At 47.5% G+C, this 17127-nt stretch overlaps 6 protein-coding genes and 1 non-coding gene across 7 annotated transcripts; 1 reads left to right on the top strand and 6 right to left on the bottom strand.

The window, feature by feature from the left end:
• Positions 1-419: 419 nt before the first annotated feature.
• EV420DRAFT_1564913 (uncharacterized protein) lies at positions 420-2806 on the bottom strand. Its single transcript, XM_060474002.1, has 18 exons — positions 2448-2806; positions 2275-2392; positions 2199-2224; positions 2094-2151; positions 1980-2028; positions 1908-1917; positions 1840-1861; positions 1716-1781; positions 1573-1661; positions 1426-1520; positions 1319-1362; positions 1186-1265; positions 1035-1136; positions 939-985; positions 752-889; positions 661-693; positions 576-610; positions 420-520 (listed from the first exon to the last, which is right to left on the bottom strand). Exons 1-18 carry the CDS (start codon positions 2730-2732, stop codon positions 498-500), a joined length of 1320 nt encoding a protein of 439 aa, XP_060326888.1. The 5' UTR covers positions 2733-2806; the 3' UTR covers positions 420-497.
• An 88-nt stretch (positions 2807-2894) lies between these two features.
• Positions 2895-3000, top strand: EV420DRAFT_t204. Its single transcript has one exon. It is a non-coding gene; the product is annotated as a tRNA-Leu (tRNA).
• Positions 3001-3322: 322 nt separating this feature from the next.
• On the bottom strand, positions 3323-6800 carry EV420DRAFT_1564900 (uncharacterized protein). The gene is made up of 5 exons (XM_060474001.1): positions 6528-6800; positions 6231-6475; positions 6064-6178; positions 3927-6017; positions 3323-3877 (listed from the first exon to the last, which is right to left on the bottom strand). Exons 1-5 carry the CDS (start codon positions 6666-6668, stop codon positions 3674-3676), a joined length of 2796 nt encoding a protein of 931 aa, XP_060326887.1. The 5' UTR covers positions 6669-6800; the 3' UTR covers positions 3323-3673.
• Positions 6801-7406: 606 nt separating this feature from the next.
• Positions 7407-8976, bottom strand: EV420DRAFT_777294 (uncharacterized protein). Its single transcript, XM_060483427.1, has 2 exons — positions 8539-8976; positions 7407-8491 (listed from the first exon to the last, which is right to left on the bottom strand). Exons 1-2 carry the CDS (start codon positions 8833-8835, stop codon positions 7538-7540), a joined length of 1251 nt encoding a protein of 416 aa, XP_060326886.1. The 5' UTR covers positions 8836-8976; the 3' UTR covers positions 7407-7537.
• Positions 8882-10926, bottom strand: EV420DRAFT_1707591 (uncharacterized protein; the record flags this gene model as incomplete). Its single annotated transcript, XM_060479563.1, has 6 exons — positions 8882-10032; positions 10091-10240; positions 10297-10523; positions 10570-10601; positions 10649-10836; positions 10887-10926. 6 exons carry the CDS (start codon positions 10924-10926, stop codon positions 8882-8884), a joined length of 1788 nt encoding a protein of 595 aa, XP_060326885.1.
• Positions 10927-11512: 586 nt separating this feature from the next.
• EV420DRAFT_1564888 (uncharacterized protein) lies at positions 11513-13487 on the bottom strand. The gene is made up of 4 exons (XM_060474000.1): positions 13448-13487; positions 12202-13392; positions 12014-12152; positions 11513-11961 (listed from the first exon to the last, which is right to left on the bottom strand). Exons 1-4 carry the CDS (start codon positions 13460-13462, stop codon positions 11636-11638), a joined length of 1671 nt encoding a protein of 556 aa, XP_060326884.1. The 5' UTR covers positions 13463-13487; the 3' UTR covers positions 11513-11635.
• A 2077-nt stretch (positions 13488-15564) lies between these two features.
• EV420DRAFT_1564880 (uncharacterized protein) lies at positions 15565-16204 on the bottom strand. The gene is made up of 3 exons (XM_060473999.1): positions 16041-16204; positions 15792-15993; positions 15565-15739 (listed from the first exon to the last, which is right to left on the bottom strand). The coding sequence occupies exons 1-3, from the start codon at positions 16168-16170 to the stop codon at positions 15655-15657; spliced, it is 417 nt and encodes a 138-aa protein (XP_060326883.1). The 5' UTR covers positions 16171-16204; the 3' UTR covers positions 15565-15654.
• Between the last annotated feature and the right edge of the window lie 923 nt (positions 16205-17127).

Genomic DNA, 17127 nt, shown 5'->3' with positions numbered 1-17127 from the left:
GACATTCTGGTAGTCAGGCACACTGTATGTAGGTACGCAGCACATTCGGAATTTAACGCTTCTAATGTCGCAAATGGTAGCATCACTATGAACATTACCGAACAAGCTGCAAGGAGAAAAGCTCAGAAAACGAAAACAGCATACCGCTAGCTCATGAGGACCATTGCATCTACATGGCGGTAGTGAGGCTTATAGGGGCAGAGGAAAGCGAGCCAAGTCTGCTTCAGCAGGGTTAAACAATGGAGACACACCATGAAAGTCAACTGGTAATAGGGAAGTAGTAAGGCATTAGCCAATAGACTAGGATAAGGACCAAAGCGATGTGGGTATCTGCGGACAGTGTCCGTTCTTACCTGTCGATTCGGACTTGATAATGGTAAATACAATTGAAAATATTATCAGGGTGCACATGCAAGTAACCTGAAATGACACAAGACTCATGGGCAAGGATATGCGATGAAAAACACGATGAGACAGTCGGAAGCGACGCAATGCCTTCATACATAGTAGAAGACGGAAACTACGAGAAAAAAGAAATGGGTAGATGGTTGACAAGAGATCTAAAAGCCACGTACATGCAAGAACAATAACGACATATAATGTAATAAGCCTAAGAGAAAATTAGTTGCGTACGGACTGATGTTTTCGTGGGGTTCTCACATGAATCCTTCCAGATAGTTGGACTTGCCGTCTCTTGAAAATTGAAGTGTAAGTAGAACCTTTAGTATCAGAGAGGTTCCGAGGTACTCACTGTACGATGGCGTTGACGAAAAGAACGGAAACATATAAACAGATGGTCTGCGCAGCAAATAAGAACCGGAAAGCAATCCCAGCGAAGATAACACAAGCCTCGAATTTGCCGAAAAAAAGTGTCAGTTCGTGATGAGAACTGATATAAGTCAGTTAGCGTATTTCAGTCGCCGATCTGCGTTACTCACACCCATCCTAAGAGTACTAAGAACGGCATGACAAAAGTTCCAATACTCTGTACAAGTCTCAATATCAGGCCGGCAAAAAAGTGAGGAAAGACTGACAATCGCGTTTCCTATGCATATACCAAGTGCAGCTCCCATATTGCCCCCCATAGCAGTCCCCTGAGCAGTCCAGACGGTGATGATATGATCGACAATGTTCATCTAAAGACTTGTGTCCCTTTGGGCAACGTTGACAATTCAAGCCACTCACGGTAATAGGAATGATAACCAATCCAATGATCGATTTCGGTACATGGTACTCGTCGGTGAATTCCTCAATAGACGTAACCACTGTAGGCAAAGGTTTCAAAGATCAGATGGCATGGTTTCCAAAAAAAACCTACGGTGATCCACACAGAAAAAGGTCGTGATGGCTACAACTAGAAATCTGACCATGTAGAACTGGTTACTTGATCCATCGCTTTTCAAGACAAACCAGCGTTGCGCTCACGCTGTACCGGCCGAAACGGCGCTCATCCCAGGAGGTTCGATGTCGAGCTCTTCGTCGTCGGCATCCGAAAAAAAGAGATAATTGTGTGAGGTTAACTGAGATCAAACATCAGTAATGATGGAGAAATAGGATGCAGTCTCAACAGACCTCGAAAAACAGATAAGCAATATAGACTAACAGCAGCATTATTGCGGTTCCTCTTGAAATTATCAGTAGGCCACGCAAGGCAGCTGGATCTGCAACGCTGGTGTCATTCATACATGAGACCACTGGTGACCGGTGACCGCTACCATCTATAACGTGCAAGTCCGCACCATCAAGCTTAATAGAATGGTACATAGCCGGAATAACAAAAGCTGTTTGATCTCAGTGAGCATCTCGGACTTGCATAACATCAGAATGAAAATAACGAACTGATGGAAGCAAGAGTCATCAGCTGTGGGGCGTCAGCAGTATGTAGAGGAAGCAGTAGGTGCACATACCGAGCCAGAGCTAGAACATTATACTCATATATCAGCAATGGGAACGTTGACATGTCAAGGCCTAACGATTACTTTTGGCTAGCCGTGACTTCGAAGCTAGATTCGCTATATCGAATACCAGCTGTGATTACCAGGAGATTACATGTCAACGGACCGGCTATGCATAGCGACGGACATCAAACATACCGGCCAAGAACGAGCAACCCAGCATGAGGAGAAAGTTGTACAGGATGGAACCAAGCATCTAAGAAGCAAATAAGTCGAAGGGAAGAGAATTTAAAAAGGCCGTACAGTGCTTTGAACGAGATCTAATTCATCTAAACTTTCCGTGAGCCTACACAATAGGACAACAATGTTCTGAATAGACCTCGAAGCAACGCTGTGACCCCGACAATGAATTCTGGATTACCGAAAAGCACATTCAATAATCCGGCCGAAGTTTGTCCCAACTTGAACGAAATCTGTTCGGTCGATTGACCTAGTAACTGTACATGTCCAGAATCTAGTTAGATCGGCTTCCTCAATTAAATATCGGCACACCTTAGACAATGGAACTATGGCAATGAGGCTGAAAGAGAAACGAAAGCTGGCATCCCAGTCGCGATGATGCGCTACAGCACTCAGTGGAACAAATAAGAGCAGCAAATTGAGGTAGCTGCCAAATAGGAATGACTTGTAAGAGTCAAGCCATGATGATTCGCCTTCTGCTTTGAGCACAGTCCAGCAACGAAGAAAGAAACCAGGACCACGGTATTCGGAAGGGTCGGATAGCAGCGATGGTTGCTCTAGGCGTGGAGGCGACGGATGTCTGAAAATTCTGAACATAGATTGAGGAACAAAGCTTGTGCGTTTCCTTTTTCTAGCTGCTACGGTGAAGCAAAATGGTCGTCCTGGTAACTGATCAGCATTTTTGTAACCGATCATAAGAGATTGACAGCATCTGGATCTCTTTGGAGATTTACTAATAAACTACTACAAACGTTATATGGTAACATGGCCGAGTGGTCTAAGGCGCTGGAATTAGGAGGTCCAAAATATTGGACATTACGTAATCCAGTCCTCCGGGGCGTGAGTTCGAACCTCACTGTTATCATTTATTTTTTTTAGTCAAGTGCTCAAACGAAGTTACTTAAGGTATCGATGATTCGGTAGATTCGGTACCATAGTGTAACACAGATTAAATTTTAGCGTAAAACGTTGTGCGCAATCTTTGCTCGAACTATAACTTTGAATTTTGCACGTCTCTCCGACCGTTGAGTAATCAGTAGCACACATTGTTCTCTTTTTTCATGAAAATTCAGCATTGGTAGTGATACTTACGCTTAAGGTTTTGTATCGGCGCTGGTTAGAAACAGCAAGATGCTACAGAGGTAGCTTCATATGTATACTATTCTTTTGCGATTTCGCAAGAAAACCTCCACACATAAGCACAACTTGCGCCCTTCAAGTGGCTCATACTTCCCAATTACTCACATCGGCATAGGCGTGAACACCGAAAATGAATGGGAATTTACCTGGGAGAGTCAACAACTCCGAATCGACCGATCGGAGCCGGTCCGCCATATCCCCTGAAGTTATTCACGGCGTGACACCACCTGGCTATGTTACCTCGAAGACTGTTAGCCATATACCTACCACATCAACGGAAAACAAGACAATGCAACCATTCATCATCATCCCGCTACATGTTCTTCTATTGTGTTACAGTTGCTTAGTACTTACATGAACAGTCCAAAAGATAATAAGTTAAGTATGCAAACGATAGGTCATATCCGCTCGTACATGCATATGTACGCCTTGGCCTTGAGCACTTCTTCCAAGGTCGTCAATCGAACAATCGTATCACTAATGTAAGCCCATTGTCTATGCGGTTTCTGGGGATGTGAATTAGCAGAAGTGGGAGTCTTCAGACTGTCTTCCCCAGGACTCGAGTTTGGGAGAGCAGTATAAGCGACATAGTGACCCCCCAACTATATTCGCCAGTTAGTATCTCTCCTCTAGGGAACAAATATAACCCACCATACTACCAATATGCACCACCACCGCATACAGGCGATATAAGCATCTCTCCACCTCTTTTATGTGAGGCTTGCTTCCTCCAAAAAAATCCTCCTTCTTGGGCGCGAGAAAAGGCGTCAAATCCAGGACCTCGGGAAACGTCACATAATCATCCAATTTTTTGAAGCCATTGGAAAAGGAAATCATCGTCGTTTTAGAGATCTGCTGAAAGCGTTTCAGATGGACGACGAGGACAGGTGGAGGTGTCGCGATGAGGTACCGCTTATACGCGGGGCGCATAATGACTGGTTTTGGCTTTTTCTTATTGGCAGTTTTCGGTGCAGACCCGGACTCCGCAGATGTGGCTTCGCTTTCGCCACCGTCAGAACTATCATCATCAGAAGCGTCCAGACTTCGCCCGCCATGATACTGGCGGTACGTGGGCGCAGGTAACAGAGAGTCTTTTGAGGCGAATAGGTTTGTTTGGGGTATATCATTGGAAGGGGTATTATTGTTACCATTGGGAAAGGATGAATCATTCAGGCTGTCATCCGAGTCTGAAGGGCCCGAGGGAGTATCGTCAGGTCCTGGTGGCTCTGTCGTCGCTATTGACGGAATTGGCAGTCCACCAGGGGTATGGATACCGTTGACGCTAGCAAGGGCTAATGGGGACGGAGTGTGCTTTAGACCCACGACAGACTCCGACGCAATCATTGTCGGCAATGATACGATAGACTCTGCGGTGTCGCTAAAGTCTGAGTGAGAGTAAAGCGGAATATTAGGACTTGATAGAGATGTTGGCAGATCGTTCGTAGATGTCTCTGAGGATGGCGTCCGCGGTCTGGGTTCAGGCAGCGGTGGCGATTCGTGGTTGTCAAGGCTATCCGAATCAGCATCCCCTTCATCGCGGTTTGAACTGGGTTTGTACAGCCCATTCGCGATCTTCCAACATCGTCTGCAACCGACCATATTCTCCCCGTCCAGGATTTCTACCGCAGTGAACATTTTCAAACAGTCCTCAATGCCTTGTAGCTGACCCATTTTCAACCACACATGCTGCGAGGCATGACTGGAATGATGATGGGAGTTCGAAGATGATCCATTGAGATGATTGAGGAGAGCAAAGGGATTAGGCGCTGATTGGTACGTGACATCTGCTAGAATCTTTCGTAGATACGCTTGCTCAGCTCGGGATGGCTTGGGTGGTTTGGGGGATTTGCTTCGATTGATGTTAGCAAAGCGAGGGATGGACGTGGTACTTGAAGCCCTGGATGACGGCGTCGCGATGACATGGAGAGGGGAAAGCGCACGAATACGCGGTTGAGGTGCTTCTCCCACGTCTGGGTGCTCCGGCTTGGTGAAATGAATGGAAGCAGTCTCAGACGTGCTATGTCTTCCTTCAGAAGAGGACACATCCTCGCTAGCTGACGCCGATGGTGTACCCGGCCGCGACAAGTCCTGACTTAAGCGTCTCTCCCGCGACCGGCTCTTGCGCTCTTTGGTCTTAATTAACCCGACACTGACACTAATTCGGCGACTCAGCTTGACCCATCCGTCATCTTTACCCTTATCCTTCTTTTCCGGCTTCGGTAGATCCGCAAATTCAAGTCGCTTCTCACCATCGGAAACCGTCGGATCTTTTATCGTTTCATCCTCGACATGTGGCCCCGCAGATGGTTCCGCCAGGGTATTCAGACTTCTGCGCCGAGGATCGTCTGCTATGGGAGGCTCGTCATGTTCTGGTTCCCTAGGACTCGGTGGTGCCGATGATGAGCGGTGCCCTGATGCCTTGTCCACACCGAGGTTAGATGCCGCAGGGAATACAGGAGTTAGCCGTTTCGCTAAGTTCCTCAATCGATCGCGTTTGCGCTCTTTTGCATAGTCTTCCGGTTTTATACTGAGACTGAGATCGTTGAAGTCCTCGTATGTCTGTGATACGTGCTTGCATTTCTGACAAACGAGAACGCTCGTAAGCTTGCCCCCAAAAATCATGTCAGGAAGGGACAGCAGCTTGTCGTCGTCATCATGCTTATGGTTAGACGGGGTCAACGTTCGTCTGCGGCGTCTCTTGGCTCTCTCGGGCGGCGGTGGCGGTTGCCGTTTCTTTATGGCCTGTATTCCATTTAGAATACTGTAAATAGAAGGAATACATACATACATCAAGCTCCTCCATTCGCATGGCATCAAGGAGGATACGCATGAATTCATGCGCGTCTTGCTGAGCAAAATCAAGGTACTGGTCATATTTCCGGCCGAGCACGCCAAGAAGCGCCCTTCACAATCATCAGCTTCCAGTAAGCAACAATTAGTATGAACGCGACGCACCTCGGGCTCTGATTCTCCCTCCGTTTATTCCTCTGCGCATCCCAGGCCTTTAGCATGACGTTCACAAAGACGTCTCCGATGGGCATGGTATTCACCCATTCCTGCTTATCCTTCCCAGCGGCCTTGACACCATTGGTGAGTAGCGGTGACCTCCGAGATTCAAGACGAGTTTCCGAGTGGTACTGATCAATAGGAGAGATGGGCCTGAAATATATAAGATCTGAGAGCAGCCTCGTCGCGATTAACTGGTCAGTATAGCGTCAGTGCCTACTCCTGTCTGACAACGAAATAACGTACGCCCTGGAGCACCGAATTCATAAAGCACGTATTTCCGTTGTTAATGAACCCCGGCGGAAGCAAAGCGATCCTCTCCTCTTCCTCCCGCTGTCTCCTCGCATGGTACAATTCTTGTGGCGACGGCGATTTCAACTTGGCCATTACTCGTCGATGAAGATGGTAATTCTCCAAACCGACAACGCAGATTAGTGACTGTAGAACGCCAGGATGATAGGGAAATCAAAGAGAGATGTACTGCGGCAGCCGTCTGTAAGGACTGGTCAGGATTTGGATGGCATTATTTCAGGATTAATATGCAATTGTACATAAAAATAAGTATTTTCCCACGATGACGAAGCCATTAGCAAACATCGGTTCCGCTTCCGATCTTCGGCTTGCTTCCGACTCGCCTCCGCAATGTTAGGTGAAGTTATCTGGCTGGCAATCATGGACAACAAAAACCGGCCTGTCAATCCCTTTATTATCTGGAACTTCCTACTGCATGTGAGAGAAACGTACCATATGCCCCGTAGTCCAGTTATGAGCCAATGGATCGTACCAGCCACTTCATCTGGGTCGCGCACAAGAGTCCAGACACTGGATGACAATGTTTCGCCTTCCTCGTTCGTAATTACCATACCCTGGTCAAGAGGCAACTTCGGCATACTGATATGAATATATGGCACTGCCATGACAGTCATATGAGAAAACAGATAAGCATCGTTACACACTTACACGAAACAGGCTCTGCAACAACGGCGGCTAAGCATATAAAATATGACACAGGTTTCGAAAGACTCGCCTTCACAAAAGAACTGCACTACTGACTCATTAGGCAAGGATTTTACACCATTTTTGATCAAGAAGTCCTAGGAAAGATATGCAAAATTCATATAATGATCTAGCATATTCTGATAACGGCTAGTTAGGGCATCCTCTCCCAGCTCGAAAAAACTGATAGGATCCCAGGCGATCTCCAGCGATGATGTGCCGATCTCTGTTGAGCGCAGTCGCTATATCAAGAAAAGGAATCAGCTTCCAGCCGCAGAGCGAACTCTGTTGCTCACATCCCAGGTATCGGCATTTGCGAACTTCACTATCAGTGGCTCATTGTGAGGCATTCCCATGGCCAGCATGTCATGGGAAACGAGGACAGAATACTGCCGATACGGCTCCTCGACATCGCCATAGAACGGCGGTATCCAGCAGAGTCCCCGATCCCAAATGATCCAACCCGTTTCCTTCTCAAATACGGCCACGTTGACGTAGTCTGCACCATCCTGGGCGACAGGATCAAAGGTAGGAATTTCCTCCGTATGATTCTGCGTAGCAATCCTAAACTTGGCTTGTATATTCTCCATACCAAAAGCCCAGTCACCAACTTCATTAAGCCCTGCAAAACTCTTGGATTTGAAACCAATCGTGACGCTATTGATAGGTGGATGGTTCAAGTCCAGATCCAAGTCGGAGATATTCCAATAGTCGGTCGCAAAGGAATACATTATAGCAATGGCAATGGATGCATTATCTGGTGAGAGCGACACGGACTTTGCACGTTCCTGTCTAGTGCTCAGAGTGATGGGTCCACATACCCAGCTTCCATTCTCTGCATCCCATACAGAAACCAAAGCCTCACCAAGACCTTCAAAATCCCTGGATTCTCTAAGCAACACAACACAACGATTATCCCGCGAAAAGGCCAAAAGATCTGGTGAAGCCATCTCGCCCAGACTCTGACGGATTCGGCCGATACGCGCGATGGGTGCGATATCAGGCCAGTCCGACACCTGACCACTCGTCATGGTGGGTATGGTTCCAGCGGAGAAGAGAGCGCGATAATGATTTGCAATCAAGGAGTTCTTAGGGGAGAAGGGCAAGGCGGACATGTAGATATGCGCTGGGCTAATAGATATAGGATAACCAAAAGTCTCCAAGAATAACGCGCCATCTGTCGCAAGTGCTTGAAGAGACGAAAGGTCGTGTCTCTACGACGTCTATTAGCAGATACATCTTCAGAGCAGGGATGCATTACCTTTAGCCATGCACACAAAGTATGCAACGACACGATACCATCTTGAACACGGTCCAGGAAACTAAGAGCTTCCAGCCAGTAGAGAAAACACGTTTCGAGAAACTGAACAAGGGACGACTCTAATCGTGCAGTTTCATCTCCTTGACAAGTCACCGAAGACAAATGGGCGGCCCAATTCAAGCAACTATAGTTGACGTGAGCTGGTATGTCCACCTTGGCTTTTGTGGAAGCAGAAGCAGATATGATATGACGATGGATATCCTTCAACCCCGAAATAAGAACTTGCAAACATCCCATGGCGAGAGATGCATGAGCCAAGGACGGATCCACATGTAAGTGAGCACTACGACCTGGATCGAGAAGGTAGTCGGCAAGGGACGTATGCAGCAAGTGGACTTCGCAACCGCAACACCGGTCTCAGAATTGAGAGCGTTCCTTCCACCGTCTTCTGCCGTTTCCTCAATAATTGCGATATCGTTCGCACTGACAAGGGTGCAACACTACACAAGATGCAACCCATGATAGCACGGTAATCAGAGATCCACCCAGTTTGGTTTGGATGTCTAGAGAACTCGATGTTTAGAGTCCGGAAGTACAAGTCATCGATGCCGATGTCAACTTTGGATTCATTTGTAAGTCTGGTGAGCTCTTCGCGATAACTGGGTTGACTGACAAAACGGCAAGCGACATCCGCCCAGATGAAAAGACCTCTAGCTTGGGTAGTAAGCATGTCTATGTCAGCCGGTGATGGCCAATCTTCGTCACGATACTTGCGGGAAATGACCGATAGCTGTGCCTCGACAAAGAGACGTATGTCTTTCGACGTGTCGTTGCTCTCCAAACCATCGTCCAAATCAACCAATGTGATAAACTTCTTGCTCGGCAGATAGAATGAGTCCAGCTTCCGACTGAATACCACTAACGTAATGTGAGCCGACTCTATCGCCGAGTCTAATACTGCGAGTAACGAATCCAGAAATGCAGCACATTGCTTCTCGTCGCATTCATCTAGACCATCGATCAGAAGGACGACGCCATGCCCCTCGATTTTGGAAAACGCATCGATGATGAAAAACTGGAGTTGCATCGATGGTTGTACTGGGAATGGAAGATGTTTTGCATTGGTGGTGGCGATCGCATCAGAGATAACCGATCGATACTCGGGGATCGACTGTGCTAGCTGATACGCGAGTGTAGATATGATCTTCTGTGGATCTCGTCGGTGTTGATCATCACGGTTGCAGAAAAAATTAGCGACAATCACTCCTCGGGCACGGAGTTCGTGTACGATGGAAGCGGCGAGGGTGCTCTTCCCGGTGCCAGCGCCACCTGGAATCCAATATGCACCAGGGACCGATGTAATGCCTCGGATAGCATCTCCAATAACTCGTTCGCGAGTGCCTTTTAAACATGATTCGAAAGCGGCATAATGAGAATGCAGGATCGCCGATGTCACAGGCTTGAGCTGGGAAATGTTGCTGCTGATTTCCGCCTCTGATACAGTGAATTCAGATCGATATGTTGTGTGATAACAGATTGAGATGATACAGACCTGTCATTCGGCAGTGCATGTCTTCCACCCGGATTGTGGTCTCAACAAGCATGGCTCGTGACAATGCCTCGTTATCACGAGCTATACGACGACGAAAATCCTCAATGCTATCGTCCATTTCGGATGAAAGTGCTGAAGATATAAGGTGCTCTAGAAGACGTCTGAAATGAGCTGCATATACAGCTTGATTATCAAGCAATACGCACTGAACGTGGATCTTCTCCCAAATTTCATCAAGCATTCACCATACTCCCGAGCCGTCTGAAGAATGGCATCCACCGTATCACTGAGAATCTCCAGTTGATCGGCATTTTTCGCTCGAATCGTGTCTACGGCCTTTAAGAGTGCGGTGAGATCATCAACGATGAAGCCCAATTTTCCAACACGAGCTTGATGGTCTTTGAAGTACTGGTCTGTAGACTTGTAGCCAACGCTAAGACAATTGAAAGCAAGCGCTTACGGAGAGTACTTGTTCGAACAAGTCACAGGCCGCCTGTCCCCCGGGAGCAAGCTATGAAGCAATCAGTGAATATACAGAAAATCTTGACGCTCACGCACCTTCAAGATTGGGTTTATCCATCCTTTCAGTTTGTAGAGAGTGGAGAGAACTACTTGCAACTTTGCGGAGAAGTTGGGTACCAGTTCTATCTGCTGTTTGATGAATTCGAGTGGTATCTGATCTTCATTTTGCGATATGAGGATGAAGTTGAAGGACAGTGATGCTCCGTCGCCTTTGATAGCGATTCCTGAAAGATTTTTTCAGAGATTGTCCCTGTGCGAAGGCCCTGGCACGTACCAAAGACCTCTCCCTTTTGAGTTGAAATTGCATAGGACATCTGTTGCGGAAGTTCGAAACCGTTCAATAAAGACGTCCTTTCGTATCTTGCATTTTCTCCACAAGTCAAAGGTTATGTCCGAGCCTTCGTATTCACTGCGTTCATAGTCGTATCAATCGCACAGCACCGCGGTCGACGTAAGAAACGCACATTTCGAGGGCCTCGAGCCAAACGATCTCCGTCGCTTTTCTCCGTGTAGAATGCAGTCCACCCTGCTTAGCTTTTCCATTATCAGTGAAGATTTTTATTCTGTATCTGCCATCGAATAGGAGTTTGTTCTGAGTATTACAGACACAGATATCTTGACGATGCTATAAGAGCCTAGAGGACAAACAGTAATTGGAACACTGGCTCACCAGTAACTTGATTCGAGCTGGAATTTCGGAAGGCTTGACCATATCATTATTTCAATCGATGGGTGTCGCCCATGAATATAGATATATGCGCAGGTGGTAACAGGCAAGAAGCAAAGAACGGTCAATCAACAGTTTACTCGCGCACGTGGCACATGAAGAAGCGCGAGATCCATCAGAACTGCCTAGAAATAGCGTTGAGAATCAAAGCCAACTTCACGCTTATATGTGCATACATGTCAGAAAAATGCAATTGAGTCATAGCATACGGAATATAGTGTTTGTAAGGATATTCTCTTGGTGGAGATGGAAAAAAGCAAGTGATAGCAAAAAGCATGCCTCAAAGCAACGACTTCCTACTCAAGCGTCGTGGCAGTAAAAATTTCGAACTCCTCCCCACCATCACTGGATATAATGATTCTGACAAGCTGCTCTTGAGTTCCTAGTTGCTCCATCGCCTCGGGCCACTCGGCATGCAGGTGGTCTCGCCCCATGAGTGCTACCGTTATACTTCTTGGTGCAGTAGTATAATCGACAACGACGACTGGGAAAAATCCATTATTGACGCTAGCAACACGCTTTGCCAGAGCATCGCGGACATCGTCAGCGGTTTTGATGTCTTGTATGGCCACGAATCTGATAAAATGCAGATCTCGCTGAGAAAGCTGAGGAGAAAATCCCTCTATTTATCAATAAGTACTCGTGGATCCAGCTCATAGCAGGCAGGAACTCACCACGTCGTTCTTGCTGAACATTTTGACAATCTGTCTTGTGAGCATGCCAGTCCTTCTTTTGGCAGTCTCTGGAGCAATAAAAGACGTTAAGACACCCTTGACATCGCCGGACAGGCGGAGGCGATTCAGTACTCATGCACTGATAAAGATCAGATCGAAAAGAGAATTAATGAAAGATGATCAAATACCATGTGATTGGAGCATTCATGGAACTCGCCTTTGCTAGCAACGACGTCCCTCCAAACCCACCGATCCTCTGCAACCTCCTTGAATGCTTCCCAAGTCTCGCGTGCACTAACTGAAGCATTGGCAAGTTGGCTATCCAAACCCAGTCTTTCGATCCTTTCTATAGACCGGCAAACATGTCGAAGAACACCACGAAAAAGTAAGTGAACGTGTATCGAGTCGAAAAGGCCGGAGATAACGTTGGTAAAGTCGTCACTAGCATGGGGAAGGGCTTTTAGAAGCAACTCGACGAGGTGACGTTCCACAGCTTGAGCCGCCCATCTGGGACCTTTCTCAATGCAATGCCGAAGGTAAAGTGCGCAGGATCGTGCGTGTTGTCGATGAGCGTAAGAGCATTTTAACATACGGGAAAGCATGCCGCAGATCCACGAAACCGAGCCGTGAATGAGGTGATTGGCGTGGAATTTGGAGGAAGACGCTGAACAGCATGAGAGGAAACTAAGGACGGTATTTATCTCGGAGCTTGACATGGCTGGATGCTCCGTCAGACGGATGATTCGAAATAAAACCATTGTGATGCGTGCAGAATGCATAGCGTCCAAAGTTTTCCCTACAGCGGCTCTCGCATCTCTGCTTGTTATTTCATCACGGCGACCCAGCTTGAGTATGATTTGCATTGTTGGCAGATACTGAGACGGCAACGGAGTTTCAGTGAATAAGAGACACATCGAGATCTCTGTCAAGCAAGAGATAAGGTCGAGGGACTGTATCATTAGGTGTAGAAGACTATCATTCTCCAAGAGCAGATGGAGTAGGTCGAGCGTCTTCGATGTTGCGAGAAAGTCCTGAAGTTCTGGCGTCATGGAAGCCTCAACAACGAAGAACTTGAGGTATTCAACAATCCAGCTACACAGCTCCGGCCATGTCTCTGCGAGAAGGGTGACATTGGATGGGTCACGGAGAACCTTCGAGTTCTCGGAGCCTAAAGCAGTCCAGAGCGACTTGAAACAACCGGTAGCGATATCAAACCGTTTCGAAGACGCGACGGAGGTATATTGTGGTCCTGCGCAGCGGAGTTGGTGGCGAACGGCGGCAACGACATCATGGAATGCGCTTGGATCTAGTGCTGCTAGTGACGAGAGAGCGGCAAGAGCGACGGTAGATCCCTCTTTCGCGGCATGATACAGTTCAAGCTTGGAAAAGAAGCAGCATCAAGAATGACCAAGTTGAAGTTGAGCCTTCACTTACTTTGAAGGAGCTCATCGTATGCGGCAACGACGAGTGGGGGTACGCGCTGTTGTCTTAGTCATGATTTCGTTACGATCACACGACAGGACACGCGGTAGAGGCTGTGCTACCCGATTAAAGGCCCCGGGAAGCTCCCGCCAAGGTGTGTCCGGAAATGAGCATATTTGAGGACCAAAATTTGGGGCCCTTGTCCGCAGTTAGCATAATTTAGGACACTTGGTGCCATGATCCTTGTCGGTAGGGGCAGTGCATACATTTTTAGGCGATCGACTAGCGGAGTCTGGCCAAAACGTCGGCCAGTTGGCATCCAGAAAGCAAAATAGTGCCTAAAACGATGCTAAAGCGAAAATTTGGCGGAAATGGCCGGAAATTTTTGGTCTAGCGGGGTTTCCGGCCCACCCGGACCGTCAAAAGCCTGTCCGAGTTAGCATATTTTAGACCTAAATCTTTGCATATTTGAGGTCCCAAATCGGTAATTTTTCCGGACACACCTTGGTGGGAACTTCCCGGGGCCTCCGATTAAACCACAGAAGCAGGAGGAGATACCCAAGTTCATCGTTGGTCAGTCCTTTGGGCGTGGCGTCTTGGACAGTAGCAGTCATGGTATGTGCATACAACCGTGTTTCCAGTGGAGGATATCTTTCACTTTCACGATGATGTTCCTCCGTGGACCCAGCAGCCTTATCGGTTGATCTCATTTACGAGAGAGAAAAATGTCGCGATTCCTGTTACGTGGAAGTCGGACGCCTCACCTCGACTTAGCTTTAGAGCCCAAGGACCTAGTGATATCGAGAACTGGTTGAAGGACCCAAAAGGGGTTCCGTTTATCTTCAAGGATGATTATCACTGCCTTGTTTTCGTCGAGAATCGAACGACTCTGGAACAGTTGGTGCTGGTGGCCTGGAATGTAACATGCGTGGATTGATTCTTCCTTTAAGACGAAACTGACTCGGGTGCCGGTTCCTAAGTGCGAGATGGAGCAGATAGCAGATATGAAGAATGGCGTGCAACACCGACGCGTCGCCTACAGCGGTATCAATGACTTGCAAGACATAGGCGAGGGTCAAATTGGCTTATTCGTGTTGTCGTAATTCAGTTGACTATTAACATCTTGTCTTGTTCCCCCCAATTATTGCTGTTTGCAGAATAGTTGGCGTAGCAGCCTTTTTGGGCCTGGTTGCTTTTTTTTGGCGCGAAAGACTTTTCAGCTGTAGCTCGGTCAGTACATTAGATATTTGCTTGAAATAAGATATGTTTCGACATTTCCTGAAGCCCTTGAGGTGCCGGTGCAGTCAGAATTTTAATTTAGTCAATTCGAAAATTCTAGCCTGCTGTGAGGGCTCAGATCAACTTTTCAGCTGTATCTTGCCAACAACGGATGCTACGAAGATGCTCCAAGGGAGAAAGTCAATGTACTCATACAAGGCGAGATGCACAACAGCATTTTTGGTGCCAGAAAAATCATCGCGGTGTTAAATCAAGAGTTGCATGTTTCAACCCGGACCCTGACATCCTAAAGAAACAATAGGATGCCACCACAACTCCAATTCCATTGCATGCACCTCAGAAATGATACTCAAAAATTATCTCAGCTTACCATATGCTTACATCTGGTTACCTTCTCTCGCAGTGATGAAAATGTCAGTTATGCATGCCGAAATTTGAGGAACTCAAAACTTGCTCGCGAAACTTCAGAATTGGGGCTCGCATCTCGGAAATAGTGAGGGAATCACACACATACAAAATTCCATGTAATTTGATGGGGAAACGGAGAAGATATAACTGAAAAGTGATATTGCGACTCGACGGACAAAAAAAGCGATCGAGCCCAAAAAGGCAGCTGCGCCAACTATTCTGCAAACAGCAATAAGAGCGGTTAGAGGAGAATGGATACTCGGCGACAATGACGCCTGGCCACTTTCGTTCCGACCAATGCTCGAGCACTGATATAGATATCCTATAGTTTTCTCAAAGAAGGTAGAAGAGGCGTTAATACGTACTTTGATCCCAAAATCGTCCATGATCAACGCCCTTTGTTGCCTACGTTCAGGAATTATATTTCTCATCAGGCGCTTGACCAGTCCTGCTTCGTGTATGGCCCAGCAGCAGTGGGTGCCCGTAAGAACTTGTCATAAAGCCAGAGTCATAGAAACAGGAGCAAAGCTTGGGCATGCAAGTCAAGCGAATAAATGTACAAGTCTAGCCAATTACATGAGTGTTTCTTCCGTATTTTCTAATACTTGTCGTATCTCCTCATCCGTCACCGGCCGGGGGAACGACGTTCGAGGCTCCCTGGATAGCGCTACGGTAAATTTTCAATTTAGAGGTAGATGAATAAACGAACGTTCGCATGGCCCATACATCCTCACTGCTCTTATCCAACCTTCTCTTCGCCCACCATTCTGCCCGCCTATTAATCCACGCATCGTACCGCTGGTCGCTCTCCATCCATTTCATGCTCAGGCAGAACTTGAAGTCATCGTGCTTGTGCGCGCATCGTGAGGATTCGCCGTGCCGGTACCAAGATTTCACCTGGGAACGAATACCTGCTACGACTCAGCTTGACTGGTCAACAGGTGTCGAAGGACCGCACCATGGCAGCCCATTGCGAGCTCCATTAACCTGAAGCATGAGGGAATATCATCTGATGTTGGATGCACGAGACGAAGATAGGCAGCCTCTTGCTTGACAGCGGTCGCAAAGTCAACGCCAGTCTGCGACATAGCGGAGGAAGGGAAGAAAAAGCACAGCCACACGAATATCATCTGTTATTTCTCTTTCCATTCTTTATGTGGCCGTCGGCCGCAAACCTTTCAACAGGATCCAGGACAACTCGTCAACTTGCGATTCAATGGTGCGGCCTCAATGACTCTCCTAAAGAGGATTGGAAAGGAGAAAGACGTCCCACCCACTGGTGCCCTACTAGAGACGGGACGACACGACAAAGCCACCGTGAATGCTAACCAGTGATGCCCTGACAGTAGCCAGTCATTTTGAGGTTGCTGGCCTATTTTGCTCGCCTGTTTATCCGGATTCAATAGAGAAACGTCTTGCTTCAACGCTGCTCCTTCAAGCTTCATTAATCATTGCTCGACAACCACGAGTGCATCTGCCGTCTGAAGGTCAAGAGCGTCGAGGTTCACTCAATCACACGAAGAGGTGGTTGATAAAAAATGGATTGGAAAGCAGCGCTACACGTAAGAATGGTACATCCATAACATCACCCATCCACCATCAAAACGTCGACGATAACTATATGGCCAAAAAGGTCTCAGTAAAACACCCATCTGACGACGAAACAAGAACGCTAAGCTGACGATTTATGACCAATCTCCCCAGCACATTCAAGTACGACGATTGAACGTTCAGTCACTACACGCGCCAAAAGTCAGCCAAATTCACCAGATGAATGAATAATCTACTCACAGGAGCGACAAGGTGATGTCACCGTTGACCTTGGCCTGGATGGCAATCTCAACCTCAAGGTTCAGGTCAAGACGGAGCTTCAGGGCAGCGGGAGGTGCAGCCTCACGCGGCGTGCGACCGACGATTTGTCCACCGAGGACGGAAGAAGATTGAGTAGGTGCGAATTTGGTAGCGGTTTCTGGGGCAGACATTGTTGGGAGACTCGCTGGCTCTTCAAGGTCCTTTTATACGCGACCGGAGATTTTGGGGCGAGG

This window comes from Desarmillaria tabescens, assembly GCF_030435595.1.
Source record: "Desarmillaria tabescens strain CCBAS 213 chromosome Unknown EV420scaffold_38, whole genome shotgun sequence".
Lineage (NCBI taxonomy): Eukaryota > Fungi > Basidiomycota > Agaricomycetes > Agaricales > Physalacriaceae > Desarmillaria > Desarmillaria tabescens.
This window is presented reverse-complemented; position numbering and strand designations above follow the sequence as displayed.

Bases quoted from the DNA above. Each gene is read 5' to 3' on its own strand.
- EV420DRAFT_1564913 (XM_060474002.1), bottom strand. From the start codon at position 2,732: ATGTTCAGAATTTTCAGACATCCGTCGCCTCCACGCCTAGAGCAACCA. The intron at 2,393-2,447 runs GTGTGCCGATAT...GGACATGTACAG, and splicing joins CCATAGTTCCATTGTCTAAG to TTACTAGGTCAATCGACCGA. The intron at 1,137-1,185 runs GTGAGTGGCTTG...ACAAGTCTTTAG, and splicing joins TGGTTATCATTCCTATTACC to ATGAACATTGTCGATCATAT.
- EV420DRAFT_1564900 (XM_060474001.1), bottom strand. From the start codon at position 6,668: ATGGCCAAGTTGAAATCGCCGTCGCCACAAGAATTGTACCATGCGAGG. The intron at 6,179-6,230 runs GTGCGTCGCGTT...ATGATTGTGAAG, and splicing joins AGGGAGAATCAGAGCCCGAG to GGCGCTTCTTGGCGTGCTCG. The intron at 6,018-6,063 runs GTATGTATGTAT...AATGGAATACAG, and splicing joins TGCGAATGGAGGAGCTTGAT to GCCATAAAGAAACGGCAACC.
- EV420DRAFT_777294 (XM_060483427.1), bottom strand. From the start codon at position 8,835: ATGGGATGTTTGCAAGTTCTTATTTCGGGGTTGAAGGATATCCATCGT. The intron at 8,492-8,538 runs GTAATGCATCCC...TAGACGTCGTAG, and splicing joins CTTTGTGTGCATGGCTAAAG to AGACACGACCTTTCGTCTCT.
- EV420DRAFT_1564888 (XM_060474000.1), bottom strand. The intron at 12,153-12,201 runs GTATTTGATCAT...GATCTTTATCAG, and splicing joins ATGAATGCTCCAATCACATG to TGCATGAGTACTGAATCGCC. The intron at 11,962-12,013 runs GTGAGTTCCTGC...ATTGATAAATAG, and splicing joins TGTTCAGCAAGAACGACGTG to AGGGATTTTCTCCTCAGCTT.
- EV420DRAFT_1564880 (XM_060473999.1), bottom strand. From the start codon at position 16,170: ATGTCGCAGACTGGCGTTGACTTTGCGACCGCTGTCAAGCAAGAGGCT. The intron at 15,994-16,040 runs GTGCGGTCCTTC...GAGTCGTAGCAG, and splicing joins GCTCGCAATGGGCTGCCATG to GTATTCGTTCCCAGGTGAAA. The intron at 15,740-15,791 runs GTTCGTTTATTC...AGCGCTATCCAG, and splicing joins GATGTATGGGCCATGCGAAC to GGAGCCTCGAACGTCGTTCC.